This window comes from Ovis aries, chromosome 23, assembly GCF_016772045.2.
Source record: "Ovis aries strain OAR_USU_Benz2616 breed Rambouillet chromosome 23, ARS-UI_Ramb_v3.0, whole genome shotgun sequence".
Taxonomy (NCBI): Eukaryota; Metazoa; Chordata; class Mammalia; order Artiodactyla; family Bovidae; genus Ovis; species Ovis aries.
In genome coordinates this window covers 9695065-9718338 of record NC_056076.1, presented here as the reverse complement: position 1 = coordinate 9718338, position 23274 = coordinate 9695065, and the positions used below count along the sequence as shown (strand labels likewise).

General features: G+C 40.9%; 1 protein-coding gene across 2 annotated transcripts; it reads right to left on the bottom strand.

Moving 5' to 3' along the window:
• Positions 1–4900: 4900 nt before the first annotated feature.
• On the bottom strand, positions 4901–23072 carry DSEL (dermatan sulfate epimerase like). 2 transcript variants are annotated; one of them, XM_004020404.6, is made up of 3 exons: positions 22725–23072; positions 17327–21871; positions 4901–8179 (listed from the first exon to the last, which is right to left on the bottom strand). In XM_004020404.6, exon 2 carries the CDS (start codon positions 20972–20974, stop codon positions 17336–17338), a length of 3639 nt encoding a protein of 1212 aa, XP_004020453.1. In that variant the 5' UTR covers positions 20975–21871; positions 22725–23072; the 3' UTR covers positions 4901–8179; positions 17327–17335. The 2 variants fall into 2 exon arrangements, with proteins under 2 accessions (XP_004020453.1, XP_011958692.1); XM_012103302.5 differs by lacking the exon at positions 4901–8179 and having other exon boundaries at positions 9497–21871.
• Positions 23073–23274: the final 202 nt, after the last annotated feature.

Below are 23274 nucleotides of genomic sequence, written 5' to 3'. Positions count from 1 at the left end.
AAGACTGGTTCCAAATAGGAAAAGGAGTATGTCAAGGCTGTATATTGTCACCCTGCTTATTTAACTTATATGCAGAGGACATCATGAGAAATGCTGGGCTGGAGGAAGCACAAGCTGGAATCAAGATTTCTGGGAAAAATATCAATAACCTCAGATATACAGATGACACCACTCTTATGGCAAAAAGCAAAGAACTAAAGAGCCTCTTGATGAAAGTGAAGGAGGAGAGTGAAAAAGTTGAAGAGTGAAAAAGTTAAAGCTCAACATTCAGAAAGCAAAGATCATGGCATCTGGTCCCATCACTTCATGACAAATAATGGGGAAACAGTGGAAACAGTGAGAGACTTTATTTTCTGAGGCTCCAAAATCACTGCAGGTGGTGATTGCAGTCATGAAATTAAAAGACAGTTACTCCTTGGAAGGAAAGTTATGACAACCTAGACAGCATATTTTAAAGCAGAGATATTACTTTGCCAACAATGGTCCATCTAGTCAAGGCTATGGTTTTTCCAATAGTCATGTACAGACATGAGAGTTGGACTATAAAGAAAGCTGAGCACCGAAGAATTGATGCTTTTGAACTGTGGTGTTGGAGAAGACACTTGAGAGTCCCTTGGCCTGCACGGAGATCCAATCAGTCCATCCTAAACAAAATCAGTCCTGAATATTCGTTGGAAGGACTGATGTTGAAGCTGAAACTCAAATACTTTGGCCACCTGATGCGAAGAGATGACTCACTGGAAAAGACCCTGATGCTGGGAAAGATTGAAGGCAGGAGGAGAAGGGGAAGACAGAGGATGAGATAGTTGGATGGCATCACCGACTCAATGGACAAGTTTGAGTAAGGTCAGGGAGTTGGTGATTGACAGGGAAGCCTGGTGTGCTGCAGTTCATGGAGTCACAAGGAATTGGACAGGACTGAGTGACTGAACTGAAGTGATGCATGATAAACTCTTACTAAAGACTATTGATTTAATGGTTTTAATTCTCATTTTTGACACATTGAATCTTAGATTGGTTATTTTATCTTTATGTGTGAGCCAAGACTTAGCCCTTAGCTCTCATGGTTTAGGGATAGGCCAGGTATTTAGAGGCAGAATTCACCTGCCAAAGCAGGACACATAGGAGACTCAGGTTTGAGTCCTGGATCAGGAAGATTCCCTAGAGGCAGAAATGGCAACCCACTCCAGCCAGTATCCTTGCCTGGGAAATGCCATGGACAGAGGAGCCTGTTGGGCTACAGTCCATGGGTCACAAAGAGTCGGACATGATGGAGCACAAACTCCAAGATAGTTAGGTAGAGTTTATGCATGGAGTTTGTGCCCCTAGTCTCTGGCACTCCCCTTCTCCAGTTTCTTCTTTCACAGGAAAATGGCATTTTCTAGTCTGTTGGCATTTTAGCCTCCGTTTATGCTGCAGGCAAGGCCTGCCTTCAAGCTACAAGCGGTGAAATTAGAAAATCACTAGTGCCTCTTCCTTTTTCCAATAGTGAAATTCTTTCAGATTTCTTCTAATTTTTAGATCACTCTCCAGTGTCTTGTAGTAGTTGTGTGTGTGTGTGTGTATTTATTATTTATTTAAAAACATTTTCTCTAGAGTTAAATGCTGCTATCTGTGGGAGGGTTGAAGCAATCTTGGTTTCTTTGGTCCTTAATCAAAAGTGAACTCAGGCATGAGAATATTGTCTTAGTTAGAAAGCCTTTTCCTGTACCCAGGTCAAAGAAAATATTCTAAAGTAATCAAATAACTATAACTAGGTGACATTGATACTAATGCTTCCTCCAATATTTATTTTCTCCAGTTCTTATTACTATTTAATTTTTTTGTTGCTGACTCAATCTTCTTATTCATTATTGGTCTTTTCAGATTTATATTTCTTCAGGATTCAGTCTTAGCAGGATGCATGTTTTTAGCAATAAATCTAACTTTTCTAGGGTGTCCAGTTTATTGGTATATAATTGTTTATCATAATATCTTAAGAGCCTTTGTATTTATGTGGTATTAATTTTAATTTCCCTCCTTTTTTACTTCTGCCTTTATTTTTAAGCCCTCTCTCTATTTTTCTTGGTAAACCATCCTACAGTTTTTAACAATTTTGTTTATCTTTTTGAAGAATGAACACTTAGTTTTGTTAACCATTTCTATTGTTTTTCTATTCTGTATTTCATTTATTTCTATATTAATCTTTATTATTGCTTTCTTCTGTTAAATTTAGGCTTACTTTGTTCCTTTTCCTAGCCCCTTGAAATATGCTATTGGGTTGCTTATTTGAGACCGGTTTTCTTAATGTAGTCACTTATAGTTATTAATATAATATCCTTTCCTCACAGAACTACTTTTGCTGCACCCCATGAGTTTTTATATATTGTGTTCCATCTTTGTTTATCTCAAGATATTTTTTGATATCTCTTTCGATTTTTTCTTTGGCCAGTGGGTCTTTCAGGAGTGTCTTCACCTCGCTTTAATAACCAGGTATTTATGGATTTTCCTGTTACTGATTTTCACTGATTAGTTCAGTTTTGCACATGTGCAGAGCTACTGGGTAGACTGTCCACTCAGGTACCGCTGGAAGCATGAGTGCAGTTCGCGGAGATTTGAACACTGCTTGCTCTTAAGTCCCGTCCTTCTTCTCCATTTCCCCAGCTACTGAGCTCCTAAGATTCTTCTGGGGACCCCATGAAGTGAGACTGGAGCGAGCCTCCTGGGAAGTGCCCTGGCAATGACGGGGAAGCTGGATATTCACCTTCGATTTTCTTCCCCACTGGACTGGGTTAGGTGGTTTTCTGGCCATCTTATATCTCTATTTCCTGAAATAATCTGAATCAGTTTCCTTGGTGATTGCCAATTTCTTTCCAGAAGGAGCCCAGGGCATTTGTGAATGTGAAATGACCTGTAACTGATACCTCTTTTCAAAATCTGGAAGTAGAGAGCCCTTAAAAGTTGGTCCAGCATGGCCCTCAAAATAATTATTTGTTCAAGAAAGGACTAGAAAATACCTGCAATAACATTCCCCTGGGGCGGGGGGGATTTTAGGCTGGTAATCCAGTCTCTATAAAAATGTCTAATGGTTTTTGCAAGGATGGTGTGGGATGTGGGAGTGATTTCTGCATAATATCAATACATACCTAATATAGGCAAATTTTCTAGACCCAAGAGCAGTGGTCCAGTAGGTTGTGCTTTTAAGAATAAAATTAAGAAAAAAAAGGGAGTGGGGGAGGTGAATTAAAATGAACTGGTCTTTTGTGCATGGATCACTAATGTGAACTCTGCAGAAACAATATAAGCATGTGATTCTAGCCTCTGTAGAAAAGCATCATTTGTTGCATTGGACAGGCCCAGCCATCTACAGTGATACATTATACCAGTGAGAAACAGGGAAAGTATTGGTCACATGGGATTAAAGCTCTTTCTTGATTTATGTTTGGAAGTAGTCCTAAACGTTTTGATTAAATCCCAAGGAATTTTAGACTTTTTCCCGTTTTTTTTTTTTTTTTTTTTTTTTAGTACTAGGAGGAAAGGCCTTAAGTAGAAATAATTTGGAGGCCAAAAGACAAACTGTAAAAGAAAAGGAAAGTGATAGTATTTGTACTTTGAATTAGTGAAACTGATTATCTGCTCTATTGCTTTTAACTTCTGTCTCTTTTAAAGTTGTAATCATGTTTTGCTTACATATAAGTAAAATCTTTTCTACATTAAAGATATTTAATCTTTACTTGTTTGTGGTAAAATCCTGTTTTCTAATTGGTCCTTTTTTTAATGCTGTTTTTGTTAGTTCATTTTTTGATATAGGGCAGAGCAAAGCTGTACTACTTAAAACCCTCTTACTTTAATAAATCCAGTGTCTTCATGGTGGTTTTTGGCTGGTGGACATTGACAAAAAATAACGGGGCATATAATTAAAGATTAAAAAAGAAAAACAACTGATGTTAGAGAAATAAAGGAAATACATAAGATTAGGAGCTGGTTATGCAATAGCAAATAAACATAAAATATTAGGTAAGAACAAAAAAGCTAAAAATTAGTCATTGTAAAGGACCTTCAATTTATGTTACTAATAGAGAAGATAAACAGGGCTTCCCTGGTAGCTCAGTCAGTAAAGAATCTCCTCCGATGCAGGAGACCAGGGTTCAGTCCTTGGGTCTGGAAGATCCCTTGGAAAAGGAAATGGTAACCCGCTCCCGTATTTTGCCTGGAGAATTCCATGGGCAGAGGAGACTGGCGGGCTACAGTCCACGGGGTCGCAAGGAGTTGGACATGACTTAGAGACTAAAACACCACCAATATAGAAGGTAATTTAACTACATGGGCTATTATTGTCAATATCCACCAGCCAAAAAGCATCAAGAACAAGAAATAAGGCACACATACTCAGTATTAGGGAGAGAAAATACATGTGTGGGAGATGGATAATTAGAAATGCAAATTAGATAATTTGCATTTTGAGTAAATTTAGCTCAATAAATGTGAAAAATTAAAAGAACAGTATAGATTCCTTAAAAATATAATTTGCCAAAATGGGCTTCAAAATAAATTCATGAGGTAAATAAAATAACCCTATAACCACCAAATGAAATTTTATATTTAGATAAAGTGTTCCTACAAAGAAAACAGAATGCTCAGATAATTTTACAAATGAGTTCTAACAAACATTCTTGTATTAGGTCATTTCAATCCCATGCAAACTCATCTAGAGAATATAAAAATAGAACATTCTCAACTTACTTTGTGTGACAAGTTTGTTGACTTCAAAATTAGACAAATATATCATGAGAAAATCACAATTACAAATGTCGATATACTTTACTGTCTGAGCTACCAGGAAAGATAATGTTGATATAAACATCTTAATTATTAACAAGCTCAATTCAGCAACAAATATAATAAATCATTCCCAGTCTGGTTTCATCATAGCAAGCCAAATTTGGTTTAATCTCAAAAGAAAAAAATATCTTCACAAAATATATTGCATTAACAGATTAGGGCAAAGAAACATATGATTATCACAATAAATACAGCAAAAGCATGAATAAATCTCATCATGCATTGATGAAAAAAGGCAATTATCAACTGGCAATAGAAGGGAGTACCGCATCCTGATAAAGGGAATCTATGAAATACACACAGCATCCATTCATTTGCTCAGCGGTGAAACGTACAATTACTCCATTCACATTAGGAACAGTACAGGAATATTCACATTGCCAGATCCACTCAGTACTTTACAAGACGTCCTAACAAATCCAGTAAGAATATTAAAAAGTTATAAAATTAAAAGGAAGGAAATGCATTCCATTAATTACAGATTACAAAATCATCTTATATATTTCCAAAAATTTACAGGTAAATTATTAAATTAGTAAGTTCCCTGATATAAACACACAAAAGTCAACTGTATTTTCTACATACTATCATCAATTAGGGCATATAATTAAAAATAAATATGATCCGCTGTAATATATAAAGTGCTCATACTTAAATCTATCAAAGGATTAACAAATGTTATATAAAAGGAGAGATATGCCATGCTTATGAATTGGGATTAATTAAAGAGGTCAATTCTCCCAAAACTGATGTAATGCATTTACAATAACATGTATTGTTCTTTGTTTGCTTGCTTTGAGGAACTATGCAAACTAATTCTAAAATGCATATGGAAGAACAAAGGCTTAAGAAATAGAAAAAAGAAAATAAAAAGACTTGCCTTGCCAGATTTCAAGGCCAATAAAAAGACTGCAGTAATTAAGACAGTACAGTATTGTCATCGGGTAATCAAATTTGCCAGTGGAGTACAGTAGAGAACTCAGAAATAGCTCACACAAAATATAAGGACTTGATATGCAGTAGAAATGGCACTGAAGATTAGTGGAAAGGAGAGGGTACTGAATCTTTTCAGTCTAGGACAGCAGGTTATTCATACAGGGGAAAAAAAAAAAACACTCAGAATGGACTTAACAATTAATGTAAAGCATATTAAATGGAGAAGGAAATGGCAGCTCACTCCAGTATTCTTGCCTGGGAAATACCAGGAAATTTCATGAACAGAGTTGCGTGGTGGGCTACAGTCCATGGGGTCCCAAAGAGTTGGACATGACTGACCAACTAAGTACGCAGATTAAATATTTAAATATAAAAGGCAAAATAAGCTGTCCATCTCCTGGTAGTCCTGTCCTTGTGGAAGCCCTTTTCTCTGGGTGTAGGGGTAAGGGGACCTCTGACTAGCTTCTAACCAAAGCTGCCTGGGTGTCGCTTCTACGATTATGATAGCATGTTAGCAGTTTCTCTATAGACTCTCTCATCCTGACTTCGTGAAGTTAACTGCCAATGGAGAAGCTCACATGGTAAGTGATTCAAGGTCTCCTGCCAATAAGCAGAAAAGAACTGAGGCTTTTAGTCCAATAGCCCACAAAGAATTCAGTCTTGCCAACAATCACATGAGCTTGGAAGTGGGTGCTTCTCAGATGAGATCCAAGTCCCAGCAACGTCACTGCAGCCACATGTATGAGCAGATGACCAAGTTCAGCCAGGCTTGGTTTCCCGACACGCAGAACCTGTGAGACGTGAATGTGTGCTGTTCTAAGACATTACATGTGTGGTAATATTGTTTGACAACAATTGATCATGATAGGAAAATAGAGGAGAACATTTTCAGTGCCAAGACACTAAGATTCTTTGATAGGATGTTAAAAAGTATAAATAATAAAGAAAATTATTTGTAAACATATTTTGTCTACATTCAAATTAAGAACACCTGCATATCAAAATGTATCATAAAAGTCATAGTACAAAGATCATAAAAATATAAGCCAAGAAGTTATTCACAGCAAGTATAACCAAAAAAGGATTAGTATTATTAATATACAGTAAATGTCAATGAATCAATGAGGAAAAAATGAATGCCATGGAAAAATGGATAAAAGACAGGAACATGATTTCTTTTCACAAAAGAAGAAACACAAATGGGAAAAATAAGGACGACTGTGTGTGTGTGTACACTAGTGCATGTTCTGCACACGTGTTCTATGTTATTAACAGAACTGAAAAAAAAAAACAAAAAGCCATTGCACTTTTATCCCACTAGACAGAAAAATATTTAAAAAACTATGAAAATGCCAAGTACAGGAGAAGCTTTGGAGCAACAGAAGCTTTTCAACAATGCTAGAGTGTCAACTGGTACAAACAATCTGTGCAAATAATTATTTGGCATCAAGAATACTTGAGGATGTGTGTTGTGCCCTCGATATATACACTAGGCTGGAGTGGGGCTGGGTAGGAAGATTTTTGGGTACAAAAAAAAAAAAACCACAATGACAAAATTCTTGCATTAACATATGTGCACTGTATAGCATATACAAAGTTTTATGTATAATGTTTAAAATTACAAAAATTAAAAATATTCCCCAAATCCAACAAGATGAAAGATTCATAAAGTATGCTGTTTGGACAGTAGTCTATATTGGAACCCACCATGTTGGAAATAAGTGTTCTCCACCTGCAAACAGCAACATGCATTAGACAGAATTTTGAGTGAAGAAAAGCAAGCTGTGTAAGAATATATGCAGTATGTTAGGTTTACATAATGTATAAAAACATGCAAAAATGTACAATGTGTTGATAAATATAGAGACATCTGTGGTAGGGCTATCAAGAAGAGCACAGGAATGGTAAACATAAAATTCAGGATAGTTGTTACCTCTGGAGTCACTGGAAAGGGTGGGAGGATACAGTAACGGTAGGTCAGAGGTATACGCTCTGTACCACATGGTAGGGCATGAGTATAGGGGTTCTGACTCTAAGTCCCAGCTCTGGTCACAGAGACTTATCAATGTCACAGAAGACGGCTTCTGATACGGTCAGCACATCTTTTCAGCATCCACATATTAGCATAACCTATCCATCATACCTACAGTTGGAGAAGTAGGGGGCAGCAGACCTGACATGCGCAAGGCTCAGCAAAACAGTGTCTTCTGATTTGCATACAGTGAACCTCAGCCAGGGTTTGGACGGCAGTATCCAGGGAAAACCAGTCACAGAAGAGGAATTCTTGTCCTCAGTGGGAAGAACCCTGTGATCGTAGGTGTGTGGCACCCGTTCCCTGGGCAGAAGTGTGTGCTGTCCCAGGCTCCTTGCTGGAAGGCTGAGGTTCCGACTGGAGGCTCTGGAACTGCTCCTGGGTTGGGATCTACAGCCACAGAAGAGAAAAACACCCACACTTACAAAGCACCAGGCAGATGATAACATATTGTAGAACTTAACCCTGAGCCAAAGAATGTGTGTGAAGGATGTGTGCATTGTGTTCTATAAAGAGATCATTTTATAGTCACAAAATCATCTGTTACATAGTGTCAAGGTATATAATCATGACGTGTAACTTGGATATGCTACCTCAGATTGTTGTTGTTTAGCTGCTGTTGTGTCTGACTCTTGCAACCCTGTGGGCTGTGACCAACCAGGCTCCTCAGTCCATGGGATTTTCCAGGCAAGAATGTTGGAGTGGATTGCCATTTCCTTCTCCAAGGGATTGTCCTAACCCAGGGACTGAACCTGCATCTCCTGCATTAGCAGGCAGATTCTCTACCACTGAGCCACAAGGTTGGTCCTCACTTATTCCATCATAGCCAGTGGAGTAAATGTCATGTTCACACATAGTCTTCAACACTCCCAGCTTTTATGCATATTTTATAAAAAATAAATGGAAGTATTAAAATAGGAAAAATACAGAAGATCATAATAATGTATCTACTGAATGAAGGTATGAACATAAAATTATGATTAATATTATACAAATAGCTCTTGTAACATGATATAAAACTTCAAGTAATAGCATCATACTTAAATTCAATAGGCTTCTCTGATTGCTTAGCGGGTAAATAATTCTGATGCAATGCAGGAGACACAAGAGACGCAGATTCAGTCTCTGGGTTAGGAAGATTCCATGGAGGAGGAAATGGCAATCTCCTCCAGTATTCTTGCCTGAAAAATCCCACGGACAGAGGAGCCTGGTGGGCTACAGTCCATGGGGTTCCAAAGAGTCAGATAAACCTGGGTGACTAAACATAAACTTAAAAGAGTCTCTATCTTAATAAAATTCAGAAGGAAATACAATATTCTTTGGAATAACTCAAATCATGACTCTAGAAATAAAGCACTGAAGTAAGTGAAGCACGTGAAAATTTGAATGATTTTTTTCTTAAAATGTGAGCATGAAAAATGCTCCAAATTATTTCCAAATTAGTATATTAATTGCATAATTGTGATTTTACATGTTTTTACAACTCAGTTGATATATGAAATAGTAAAATAGTAAAATATTTCATAAAATATTTTATGAAATAGTAAAATAGTAAAATATGAAATAGTAAAATAGTTGATATATGAAATAGTAAAATAGGGGACATTTTAATATTTTCTTCTTGGGAAAACGGTGTATTCTGTTACATATGTGTTTGACAGAAAATGAATTGGAGGTGATTGCAAAGAGGAAACAAGTATCATTCTATGAATTTTCACATGTGACTTTATTTAATCCTTGCATCAACTCTGGGGGAGTTTTACAGATGGGGAAATGATGATTTCAAATTAAGAAAACTGCCCAACACCTCACAGCTGGTCATTATTTATTGACCTAGGGATTTGTATTCAAATTTTATCAAATTTCAAAGTTCATATAATATACAAAGTGTTGTTAATATAACATTCTTAATAGAAATCCCCCTCTTCAAATTAACCAAGGAAATGGGAGAAAGGCATAAACATAGCTTGTGAAAAACCCATGAGTACAATATGTTGATTATACACAGTAAACCCTACACCTCATACGATAATGGAATCCTGCTAGATTTTCACGTGGGTGCACAAGAAAATCCTGGAGAGGGAAATGGTAACCCACTCCAGTATTGCCTGGAGAATCCCATGGACAGAGGAGCCTGACAGGTGACAGTCCGTGGGGTTGCAAAAAGTCAGACACGACTGAGTGACTGACTGAGCATAAAAGCAAGTACCTTGTAGTAATGGGGGTTTTGTTCAGTAACTATAAACTCAAAATTTATAGTTAATTTTGAGTAAAAGATAAAGTACAACTGAACGCATGTACATTTCAGTTTATTTTGGTCAATCTAAGGAAAAATAGCACGAGTTCCTTGGTGCACATAAGCCCACTGTGAGTGTGATGTGCTCGAGTTAACACTGAATGCCAGGACACCCAGGTTAATGCCTGGAGTAAAAATGAAGAGCAGAACCCACCTCTTTCACTGTGTAGGGTTAACTTTTATTAACTGCACTCTTTATATGCAGTTGTCTTTTCATGGGTGTTTTATGGAAGCAATTTCATCACTTCTTGGTTGTATTGTGTTCTTGTAAATCTCCCTTCAAAGTTTTGTGGAATATGGCATTAAGGCATCAAGTTAAAGGCCCAACATAGTTTTAAAAGCCTTATTTTAAAATCCCAGAAACTTTATAAACAAATATATAAAACGAAATTAATCTTTTGGAACAAGGCAAAGGAGTAAATGAATCCTTAGAACAATAACTAAACACTAATAAAGTTGGACAGTTATCTTTCATTGTCGTAGAACAAAGTTTGGGAGCATTATTTCCATTATGCAGTGAATAGGTAAGAAGTGCCTTATGCATTGACCATAGAGCGATGTCAGATTTTAATGCAGGGATTAGAGATTTCTGTGTTGTTCACTTACTCATGAAGTGAGAAAAGTGGTGGTGATGGGAGCTGAATTAACTTCCAAAAGAATGAAGAGCACCATGGATGCCCCATGTGTATGAATGTCTGCTTCCTTAAATCACTGGGATCATGGTATATACCCCTCGCTCGGAAACAGCGAGGGAGACAGTTTATAGGAAAACACCACACTATCTAGGAAGCTGTAAAACCTGACACTTAGATGAAATTCAACACCAGTGTTAATACCCTTGAAAGGAAAAATTCATTTCATCTCAAGAGTCTCAGCAATACAGAAATAGTTTAAAGAAATAAGAGAGAAAGAGCAACTGCAATGTACTACAGAAAAGATTTGCTCAGATTACAATCTATCCTTTCTTCTGAAGTTTTAGCGATAAGATTTCAAAGAGATTCTTAAATCGTGCATACAATAATGAACTTAATTGTTAGAGGAACAGTTCTCCTTATGCACCTTACTTTGTGTTCAGAGTTAGATTCAGAGTTCCTTCCTTCCATTTTTCATTTCTTCCTTCCCTCCTTCCCTTCGTTCTACTATTTCCATAGTAGGGATAAGAACAGTTTTTTGGTTTCCCCTCCCCCCACCCCCAAATGAATTACTTTAAAATATATTTGATTGACTGTCAGCTCCATAGGTTTTGTTCACAGCTGCCTTCTCAGGATGGGTCAGCTCCGCCTGGTAACGTGAATCTGGAGGCACCGAGAAAGCAGGGGAAGGAAAAGGAGATGCTACTGGCTAGCTGGAGCCCGGATGAGATACCCTGAGTTATCCATTACTGCTATTACCAGCAGCAATCTGCATGCATCCCAGTCCGACCACACTCACACAGCCTTCTCTTCAGAGCATCCCTTGCTGTTCAGTTAGGGACCACATTTCTTTGTGAGAAATGTGTTGGGGCAATTAATTTGGGAGAATTGGGAGAGAGTGAGTGTCAGCAGTTTTGTTCCGCTTGTGCCTCTCACTACTTACTGATGGGACGTCCTGTGACGATAGAATCAAATCTAACTAGGAAAAGCATGGATGGTGATCTCACTCCAAATGTACCGAGGCTCCATAAACTACTCCTTTTTCTCATAACCACCATTTCTAAGGCAGAGCAGCTGACACTTTGCGGTGCCTCTCCTCGGGCGGTAATCGCTACGGGCATGCCCTTCCTCTCCTCTCCTCTTGATGAATTCCTACTGACTCTGAAGTCTCTGGAGAGAACACCAATTCTTCACAGGGCAGGCACAGAGTCAACTCATTTTTGTCTTCTTCCCTCATGCAAATCAATACCTTGGAGGTAGATACCCCAAAACTACTGTGAATTGCTAACTGAATTGTAAGCCTGCTCCAAATGCCTTCACAAAAACAGATTTCCTGCAAAGAGAATACAGGCTTCAGATTTATCTGTAAAATCAACACCAGTGAGTTGTTGTGAAGATTGTAACGATGAACATGAAAACCTTAAGGTTCTGTGCAGCACATACTAAGAGACTAATTTATGATGGATCCTTCTGTCTTTAAAAACAGAAGTCTCGGGTGTGGAGAAAAGGGAACCCTCCTACACTGTTGGTGGGAATGCAAACTAGTACAGCCACTATGGAGAACAGTGTGGAGATTCCTTAAAAAATTGCAAATAGAACTACCTTATGACCCAGCAATCCCCCTGCTGGGCATACACACAGAGGAAACCAGAATTGAAAGAGACACATGTACCCCAATGTTCATCGCAGCACTGTTTATAATAGCCAGGACATGGAAACAACCTAGATGTCCATCAGCAGATGAATGGATAAGAAAGCTGTGGTACATATACACAATGGAGTATTACTCAGCCATACAAAGAATTCATTTGAATCAGTTCTGATGAGATCGATGAAACTGGAGCCGATTATACAGAGTGAAGTAAGCCAGAAAGAAAAACACCAATACAGTATACTAACACATATATATGGAATTTAGGAAGATGGCAATGACGACCCTGTATGCAAGACAGGGAAAGAGACACAGATGTGTATAACGGACCTTTGGACTCAGAGGGAGAGGGAGAGGGTGGGATGATTTGGGAGAATGACATTCTAACATGTATACTATCATGTAAGAATTGAATCGCCGGTCTATATCTGACGCAGGATGCAGCATGCTTGGGGCTGGTGCATGGGGATGACCCAGAGAGATGTTATGGGGAGGGAGATGGGAGGGGGGTTCATGTTTGGGAACGCATGTAAGAATTAAAGATATTAAAATTTAAAAAATAAAAAACTAAAATAAAAAAATAAATAAAATAAAAAATGAAAAACAAAAAACAAAAAACAGAAGTCTCTACTATGCCAATCCTGTGCACCACCTACCTATTGGAATGACTCAAGGGACCTGCACCAACCTTCCTTTCACAGATCTCCTGCTCGAATGGAGATTCCACCAATGATGGGAGGGGCAATTGTGGAGCCCAGGTATACAGTACCCGGATGTTCTTGCTACTTACTAAGTTAGGACAAAGTACAGAGAAGAGTGAAATGGACTGAAGGCAGGACTTAAAATTAACTTACAAGAGTGGAGTCATGGCTTGTCCATCACTGAAGGGTGTAAGTTTAGTAGCTGAAATATGGGACTGCATTTCCCAACTCTGCCTTCTCAGTTCCAGACAAAATCCTAGCACAGGTACCCAAAGACCTAAAGAAGAGGGCTGTTACAAATTATCCCAACCATAGCCGAGTTGCTTTTAGCTTTTTATTAACAGAGGAGTCATGTTATACATATAGTTCGAATAAACTGGGCTATGGTCTCCAGTACAGGTTTTCTTTGCTGTGTAACTGGATAGATGTGAAAGAAAAATGAAAATGAAGAACAAAAACAAGACACCCGGCTAAGGTTTGGACGCCTTCTCCAAACCTATCTTTGGAAATGGAACTAAACATGTTACTTGGACTAAACACAACATAAGCTCATATAAATTACAGCTCAAGCATTTACAAGTTAGCTAGAGAATGTGAGAATCTGTTTTAAGTTCCTTCCATTCTTCGTGCAATATAAAAAATAAAAAACAAAAACCCAGTCCAGTTCTTAAAATGCTTTTTGAATTTTTCTGCCAACAGGAAGGGAAATAATGATACTAGTCAAGTATGGAAAACATTGCCTTAGTGCTATTTTTAGACATATTTTGGTCTATATTTAAACAAGCAGTAGATAGCCCACATATGTATGTTAAATTCCTTGATGTGTCTTAGAATACTAGGCTCCCTTACCTCCGTAAGTGGTGTTGTAACATACTATCTTCTACTCACACTTTTCACTAAATTAGTGACATTTTTCTAATTGTGATCAGAGTTATGTCAGATTTTAAAACCATTGTCCATGTTTACTTATAGATGACTGAATGAGATAGACTTTATATAGTAGCTCAGATGGTAAAGCATCTGCCTGCAATGCAGGAGACCTGGGTTTGATCCCTGGGTAGGGAAGAGACCCAGGAGAAGGAAATGGCAACCCACTTCAGTATCCTTGCTTGGAAAATTTCAACAGAGGAGCCTGGTGAGCTTTAGTTCACAGGGTCACAGTCACACATGACTTAGTGATTAATTCACACAGCATCCATGATGATCCTAAACCAAATCACCAAAAACTCTGCTGAAAAATGATGTGAATCAAGTCAATGGCAGACAGAAGGGGTGGTGTTTCTACAAAAAGGAAAAAAAAAATGAAACATAACTAGTGTGTGGAGAGCGTCTCTTCAAATATGAATGTATTTATGACAGATCCCTATACCATGCCTGGGAATTAGACATAAATAATTACCCCATTCCTGCCAGGCATTTATAGTACCAATTATTCTGTTTGCCCAGAAAGCCAGTTAATCAAACATCTAATACTCAGGTTCTAGGCTCAGTATGTATTAAAGTGCATCTACCTAAAATTCATGCCTTTCTGGGTTTTTATAGATTAAATGTGATCATAGACTTCTCTTCTTTCTACTGAGCAGGTTCTCCCATTTCCTTCTTTTCTGGAATTGTCATTGAAGTAAATTCAGCTATGGATATGGCCTCTCTCATCCGAAGTGAGTAATTTGCATCATTTCTAACTTTTGAAAACTAGATCAACATTACCACCATACTTGTTACTTTTTATGTCAGCAAAACTAACTCATTCTTTCAGAGTTTCAATATGTAAACAGTATTATTTTAATAAATGCTTTTATTCCAATTGGGCCCAAGCTTGGGGAAATTAATGAAGGAAAGAATTGTTTTTATGGAAAGAACTTTTTGTGTTTCCTTTGAAAATGTCTCAAAGTCATCAGGGTTGCTTTAATTATTTTTGTGATGATCAGAGTAAAAATGCAGTAAAAGTAAGCTCACATTTTTCCTAGGATAACACTCTGGAAGTACATGACCTAGGTGTTCTGAGATCATAATTGGGATGTTAAGGCATAAATGGGTCCCAAGCATGAACAAGTCCTTGCATATGCAATGGCTGGGCCAGCCTTCACCTACGTGTAACATTCCTCAGAAACAGAACCTGTGAACATAAGTCTTCTCCTCCAGCAAACTTTCCCTTGGGTCAGAAGTAGACAGGGAAATTCACCCTGACCTTGCTACACGGTGAAAGATACCCTGTGAAGATCACCTTAAGTGCGTCCCTTTCCTTATCTATTAATAATGTATTCTCATCTTGTTTCCATATTCATTCACAGAACTGCTCTTTTTCATTTTCCACATCTCTCCCCCAACCCCTGCACATACTCAGCCTGGCTCTCTTCTGCCTGTGAGCATGTTTCTGTGCAAAGTTAAAGGAAGGGCAGTGGTCCAGAATCTGTGTTCTCTGCCGCTATCTGCACACATTGGTAATTCTTACCTTGATCGAACCTCATATTATTTTCAACCCCAAACCTTTTTTATTTGACATAAGATCACACATCCTGGAAATTGAAAGCAGACACTGAGACTCTGACCAGTAATGGAAATGGTGTTATCATCCATGTAGAAATGTTACATGAATCACGATAACCCTGAGATAGGAAGAATAATCTTCCTTGAGAATAATAGTGTGGATTTGAGTCTTTGGTTGCCCTCTCAACCTGTATTAATACAACAGGACTTTCATTCATTTTGACGTTGTAGAGAGAGGGCAGGGAGAGCTACACCAGGAAGTAGAGGTGGGGGAGTAGGAGAGAGCTGTTTTCCTACTGTAACGGAAGAAAAATGACAGCCTGATTAGCTTCAGCTGGAATGTAACATACCCACAGTTTGATCACCCCGGAGGCACATTTTGACATAACAACAAACTGCTGAGAAAGAGCCACTTTTATCTAGGTCAGAATGACAGAATTCCAAGTGTTAGAGCCTGGAGGGTAAGGGGGGTGGTGTGAAACTACAGTTTAAAACATCAGGAAGAAGACTGTAGTCGAGACAGAGATTTGCATCAAGTCCCCACACTGCCTCATGGTTTTCATCCAGTTCATTGTAATTGCTTCACTGGTTTCTAATGGCATCGCATTTTGATTTCAGCGTCTACCAAAATAAAATGAACCATGTGTTATGACGATGACATTTATAATAAGATGCAGATGGTAAAGGAAACAGATGCCTCTGACATCATCTGCCGTTAGCCTTCAACTTCTGCAGACACCGGCAGTCTGGAGACTCATTCAAAGGGATGCAGGATAAGTCAGGCAGTTTTCCAATTCTGTTTCCACTCTAAAAAAACACTGGCAGCAGCAGCACTGCTTTGACTCATACAATGATAATTCCACAAGGATAAATCTGATTCTAAGGTGGTCTCAGGCTTTGACACAAAATTAATCATCAGGACAGGGGGGGAAAAATCCCCACAAATATCAGAGTTTAGCCATTAGTAACTACTGACTTGCGTGACAGTGGCAGAAAGGACAGGGTGGGAGAGGTAATGGTAAACAGCTGCAGTTTCAAGGAAGCAAGAATGAGAGGGTTTTAAAGAGACAAGAGGGCCTAAAATACCCTACCAGCCCTTGGCATCCACTGTCCCAAGACTGATTCCTTATGACTTCTAAGTAAAAAACTTTTAGGAGGATTTTCAGGTCACTGTAAAAAAATCCATTCTGTATTTCCATCTGTATTTTCCAGAAGGGATCCGATAATTCCGATAGGAGCTTTCACCATTTCCCCAGTGATATCTGTGAACATTCTACACAGTAAAAGGATTTGTGTGTATGTGTGGCGTGCAAGATAAATGTGTTGGGACACCTTCTAAAAAACTAAGAAACTTTTTTGTATTTCATCTTGAAATCAAGAGGCGCTTGGGTAAAACATCAACTGCCAGGCTTTCAGCAGTGCATGAGGTTCTGGGCTAGATCAGCTGAGTTACAGATGAAGCGGAGAGTTAGACAAAAACCTTTATAATCCTCCTATCTCCCCTGACCATGGTAATATAACTTCATCATACACCTCTGTGGCAGAAACATCTTAGCAGAAAAAAATTTAGAGACAAAGACAAGGAAAGTGGTGACATAAAAATAAATCCTGCTAGGCCAAATACGGTGCTTATTTTTAAAATAATCTCTCTCTGCATGTAACGAATTGATCACAAACACACACACAAACACACACAGTACAAGAATAAACAAACTTCTAATTCATATCCACAAATTGGGTTGGAAAGTATTAGTGCAAATCTCTGCTGACCTGCAGCATTCAGTCCATAAACTTTGGGTATCCTAGACGATCCATCAGCGTCCAGCAGATGTTCTCAATCAGTTTAACTTCATCCTTCGGCAAGTTTCGTTTCCAAACGTTAGTATTAGCGGGTGATATCTCCCCTTCGTAGGGAAGATAGAAAAGGTTCGTGGAGGTGGCAAACAATATTTGGTTTAAAGTAGCAGGAGATAAAGGAATTCCAAGGAAGGCAAAAATCCTTTCCGTGGTATTCTGAGGGAAAAGCACAAGATCTTCAAACTTGATCAATTGGTAGCTGGTGGGCAGCAGCTCTGCATTTATCCTCAGGGCAGCGGCCGTGTTTGCCAGCCACGCATGGGCCAACAGCGAGACTGGGTGAGGTCTGGATGCCAACAGTTCCTTCCGCAGCAATTCATACTCCACAGCATAGCCTGAGTTCAAGGTACAATGGCCTGCACCTCCCTCCGTTTTAAACAGCTTCGCTAGGTGCTCCTGTACATTCTTCAAAGAGTAAAGGCTAGGTTTACTACTGTACAGCATGGAATAAACCCACGCCCGAGGGTCCCTCACCACATACAAGGCCTTCATGGAGGCTCCCAACACCTCATGAAAGAAATGCAGCTTTAAAGTCCAGCTTCCGCTGCCCAGGCTGAGCACCGGCCGCGCGCTGGGGTAGTGGACCAGGTGTCTTCGCAGAGCCCGGACGTATTCAGCGTCTCTGTCAAAGGCGCCTTTCATTCTGCTTCTTTGTTCTGCCAGAGACTCTCTCCTTTTCAACTTCCTTTTCTTGTCTTTATTCATGGTAAAATACTGGGCCAGTTTCCCCCTACCGGATTCATGCAGATGGATGTTCTGCAAATGGAGTTTTGTGTCTCGGACCAAGGACTGCAACCAGCCTCGGAGTAAACGGAAACGCACGCTGTGGACATCGGATGCCCTCCATTCACAGGCGTCCACAAAGGAGTCAATTTCCAATTCCGTTTCTGGGATATCAATGTAGGCTGTGGGGACCCGGATGTAGAGGAAGTCACTACTGTTGAAGAACAGTTGTTTGAGAATCTCGGCTCCGGAACCAGGAAGTGAGGTAATGACGACGTCCGGCAGGTCTGTGCGCTGGCCACCCGGGGCCAGTGCCTGTCCGCTCACCTCGGTCTCCGGCCTCGCCCACTTGGCACAGATGGGCTGCGTGCAAGCACTCCACACGTCCAGCAGCTCAACGGACCACAAGGCAATAACAAGGATGAGGATCCACCGCATAAGCTTTCTAAAAGAAAGGTAAAACCGCCACTGAAAAGTTAAGATCACCAGGCCGATGCACAAAATCAACCCAACTGCTACATTAAATTTAAATCCAAAAGGAAAAATAACTCTATCACGTCTTATGGGCTTTACTATTGCCTCAGTGCCCAAACCGAAGCGGGTTACTTGGGCCTGATCAGCCACAGTGGCAAAGCCGCCAAATCCCAGGTAGTCAAACCTTGTCTTCAAGTTCTGGTAGTCAGTCACGATCGAAACAACATGGTCGGTGTTATTGACATTGAGAGAAAGCTGAAGTCCGGACTTGGTATTATCAATAAATCTGCAGCTGGAAACATTGACATATGGCCCATAGAAGACGTAGGCGATTCTTGTGATTGCAGATTCCATCTGAAACGTAACATTGACAAACTGAGTCCACCGTTTCTTAAATTCAGCGGCTTGCTCTGCTTCCTGTATGCTAGCAACAGGGCTACTGCCACGATGATCAAACCAAAACATCTTGTAGTGAGCATCCCACACGTCCATCAAGGCGCCATTATACTTGTTTGTGAACCTATATGGGATGTACTTAAAATCAATATCCAGATTATGGAAGAAGGCACTGACAGATTTTATTGGGGAATCTTCTTGCTTCTCGACATGATCGACAACTAGCAGAGTCTGAGAGTTTAAGAGAAGCAAAGCCCGATACACGCTTTTCAGCTTCATTGCTGAAGAGTAAGCTGACACGGCTTCCCCACTCACAAATATCATGTCCCCGTGCTGAGAGGCAGTAATGATTTCCCCGGCCGCATCACCAACCTCCTCGCCAGTCCACTTGAGCCACTGTGCACATTCTCCCAGCTGACCTTCCCAGGGCTTATTACACTGGCTCGTGGGTGAAGGTGCAAACACCAGTACGTTGTTCAGGTGGCTCAACTTAGGTCCATAGAGAGCTTCGGAAACAAACACCTGCCCGTTGGGGGCAAAGGTAAATGAGTTCTGATCCGGATGTTCATGTCCAGGGTTGAAGCTCCTCCACCCATCAATCCAGGAGTATGGCTGGAAGTGAACTATGTCATACACAGCACGCCCTCCTAGCTTCCCAGACTTAAAAGATACAAAAGTATTGGTCTGTGTATTTGGCAACCCGGCCCCATAAGTGACCACACCCCAGTTAGGGAACAGGTGCATTTTTGCAGTGCCATATTCTGCAGGAGGCTGTGGGGTGAGCTGGGGGTCATACCAGATGTATTCAGTGTGAAGAGTACTCCACCTCTGGGCAGTGGAGGGGACCATGGGTCCATCTTTAGGTCGGTGCCTTCTGATTTGCTGAGCTAACCAATTTCCAGCTCCATTCTTTAAGACAAACTTATCCAAAAAAACTAACTGGCTCTCAGGACCATAAAACCAGTTATAATTGGAATCTGCTATCCCCACGGTCCTTTGGAAGCCTGGCAAAAGGGTGGCATAATAAAACCAAAAGTGCATTTTTAACCAGTTGTTATCCAAGTTGTTGATATTAAAGTGGCGCTGGGCCAGAAAAACATACTGTGTGACTGATTTAGCTGTGTAGCTTCCATAGGCCACACCTTCATCCAAAGAGCCATCGACAATGTGATTCAACAGAAACATCGTCTTTTCCATCACATCTACTACAACCTGTTTCCATAGATTTACCTTAGTCCCTTTATCTACCCCAGTCACCAAAGCCCCGGTCAGCAGTGCTATCATGTTAGTAGCTTGGTGGTTGTGAAGCAGTTGTTTGCCCCAAGAGCGGACCTTAGAATACTCATACATTTCCTCAGTAATAACCCATATTTTTTCTAGGTATTTTTGTCTCCGACGACCATCTAATAAGTTATATAAAAAGTCAAAGGCAGTGGCAAAACCTGTTAGGGAATGGCCAACTGGAACCTCATCCCCTGGTGCATTCTCCACCAGCCAGTCTTTGTAGCCCACCATCCTGTCCATGTATTCCAAGGCAAATTCAAAGGCAACTTTGTCTTCCGGGCACAGCAAACAGTACAGGGCTAAAGGAGGCAGATTGTTACCATAGATTTCATTCCACTTGGCAGCAAAATCAGCATGCTTGGGCGGAGGTAGGTAGTATGTCGGGTTTGACAGCATAGCAGTCACCGCACTTCTGATTGCTCTAAAAAGGTGCAAATGGGTTGTGCGAGACTTCTGTCTCATTGCTTGGATCTCTCCAGCATCAAAATACAAACGTGGATGAAGCATACTCTTCTTCAGTTTTTGATTGGCTCTGACATCTTGCACTCTCTGTATCTTAAATGGATCTATGTCATCTGTGAAAACTGCCCAGTCAGAGTAATTGCTCACAGATTCCTCCAAAGTAGAGAAAGCAAACATCACTAATACTAAAAATAAGCAATGTCCTGTAAACATTAACGCCATGATCCATCGGGGAGCTCCTTTCCTCAAGCATACATGTCAAATGTAGTGCTCAATGTGCTTCCCATCTGCTGAGTATAAAACATACATTTAAGGCCTTGATAAAACAAAGACTGTAAATTGTATGTGCTGTGAAATCCTGCTGACATTCGGCTCAAAGTACAGTTGCCAAAGAGAGAAAACTTACACTGTGAATCTGCCTCCCTGATGCAGTGTTGCTTCCAATAAAACTTCAAGGAATGTTAAAGCCTCTGATTTTACCATGTCACACAGCAAACAGGAGTGGAGACAGTCAAGAATACTATGAATTCAAAAGTTACTTCTGTGACAGAAATCTACCTAACATGGAGAGTCAAAAACCCCACATTGTAAATTAAGAAAAGAAAAAAAAAAAAAGCACTCCAAAATCCAAACTAAGAAGTCATTCTTGGCACAGGATACCATCATTGGTGATAAGATCATCATACAGCTTTGATGCCTTTGTCTGTGTGGTCTCAAAGAAGTTGATGAAGTACTGAAATCCTTGGAGCAGACTGGGTTGTTACTCCACTCAGCTTTTTACACTTCTGGCTGTGAGAATTTTTTTTTCTTCCTCCATTTTTGGGAGAAAAACATCCTCAGCAAGTGTTCAAAGTCCTACTTGGTTTTAAAACACTCCGGACTCCTGCCCTCATTTCCAATCTGTCTTGTCCAGGCTTACTTACTCATCAGCCTATTATGACCCATCTGAGAAAGCACATTCTCATCTTCTTTTATCAGCTTCATCTGTACAACTATGAAAATCTAATCTTTGCAACCACCTAGGTACTTCTTTTCCAATCATGAAGTAACCACCAACTGGGAAAGAAAACTCCCCTTTCACCAACAGTGACGTCTCTTTTCCGTTCCTTTTTCATGACACTGGAAAAACAAAACAGAAATTTTGTTCTGGGGGACAAAACAAAACAAATTCTCTGAGGCTACAGGTATGCTGGGACATAAATGGAAGATTTAAACGTTCTACCATCTCCTGATAGAAATTTTGGAATGACAATAAGATCTGTTTTTTAACACAATTGAAATTACACGAAATGATTCCTTTTCTCATACTTTTCAAGGCACATATTAGGATAACAATGGTGGTAGAAGACAAGCGGCTACAAGATGTAACTTTGCCAAGAGTATTTATTTTAACGGTGGCTTGCTTTCGTAATTTAAAATGTTTTTACTCAAATACAGTCAAGAGAAGATTGAGTACCGCTGTCATTCTTGTTTTGATCACGGAAGACTCAGAGACAAAAAACCCAAAGTTGAAAGGACATTTTATGATTCTCGATGAGTGTTTAGCTTTCAAGGGCTCAAGGTGTCTTTGCCAGAGGAACTATAATACTAAGCGCAGTCACTTTTGTCTAAGGAGAAATCGTGACAATATGTGGGAGCGAAGAACGCCGGTTCTGCTCCAGTCTCCCTCCCGAAAAGCCTGGTTTTCCATCCTTACAAGAAGCCACCAGAGGGAGCTCAGACCCAAACCCGGACTCAAGGAGCAGCTTCGCGGCTGCCCGTCTGGGTTCCGAAGAACCTCACCAAGTTTCAGTCTTGGACAAGTCTCCTCTCTGTGGGAAACATGAACGCTAGGAGTTTCCTGCTCCGCTCCGCCTGTTGCATTTTGTGATTCGTTTCCTACGAACATGCCAGCTCCATCCTCCGCTCCCCATCCCCGACCCCTGGCAGTGGTCTGAGGACAAGAGACCCCTCAATAGCCAAGTCCGCTTACCTCGGCAGATCTGGACGGGGTGTCTCCGGGTGGTGGTGGGCCCGATTAGACACAGGCGGAGAGTTGGAAAACACTGCTCTGCGTGGGACTCGGGCGGCCCGGCCCCTGCAGGGCTCCCGAAGCCCCCGAGTCCGGCGCCCCCGGCGCTCCAACAGGCTGAGGCCCCGCGCCCGTGCCCCGCCCGGCGCCGCGGGGACACGCCCGCCCTCGGGGAGCGCCGGACGCCCCCGGGCAGCCCGGGGCCGCGGAAGGCAGATCCGCGCGCGCCGGGCGCTCTCGGGGACGCCGTGTCCGGCGGGGCGCTGTCGTGCCCAGAACGCGAGGCTGCAGCGGCCGCCGGTGCTCAGTGCCAGCTCCGGCCGCGCGGCCCGGGGAGGGCGAGAGACGGCGACGCGGGCCGGGGGCGGGGCGGGAACGGCCGGGGGCGGGGCATGGGCGGGGCCTCGAATCCTGGGAGGGCGAGGCCGGCGGTGGGCGGGGCGGAGCCTCGGGCGGGGAAGCGTGAGCACAGGCTACGCCGGAGACGGATCGGGGGCGGGGCTGGAAGGAG

What these genes read in the sequence shown, in the direction of transcription:
- DSEL (XM_004020404.6), bottom strand. Translation starts at nt 20,974, where the DNA reads ATGGCGTTAATGTTTACAGGACATTGCTTATTTTTAGTATTAGTGATG.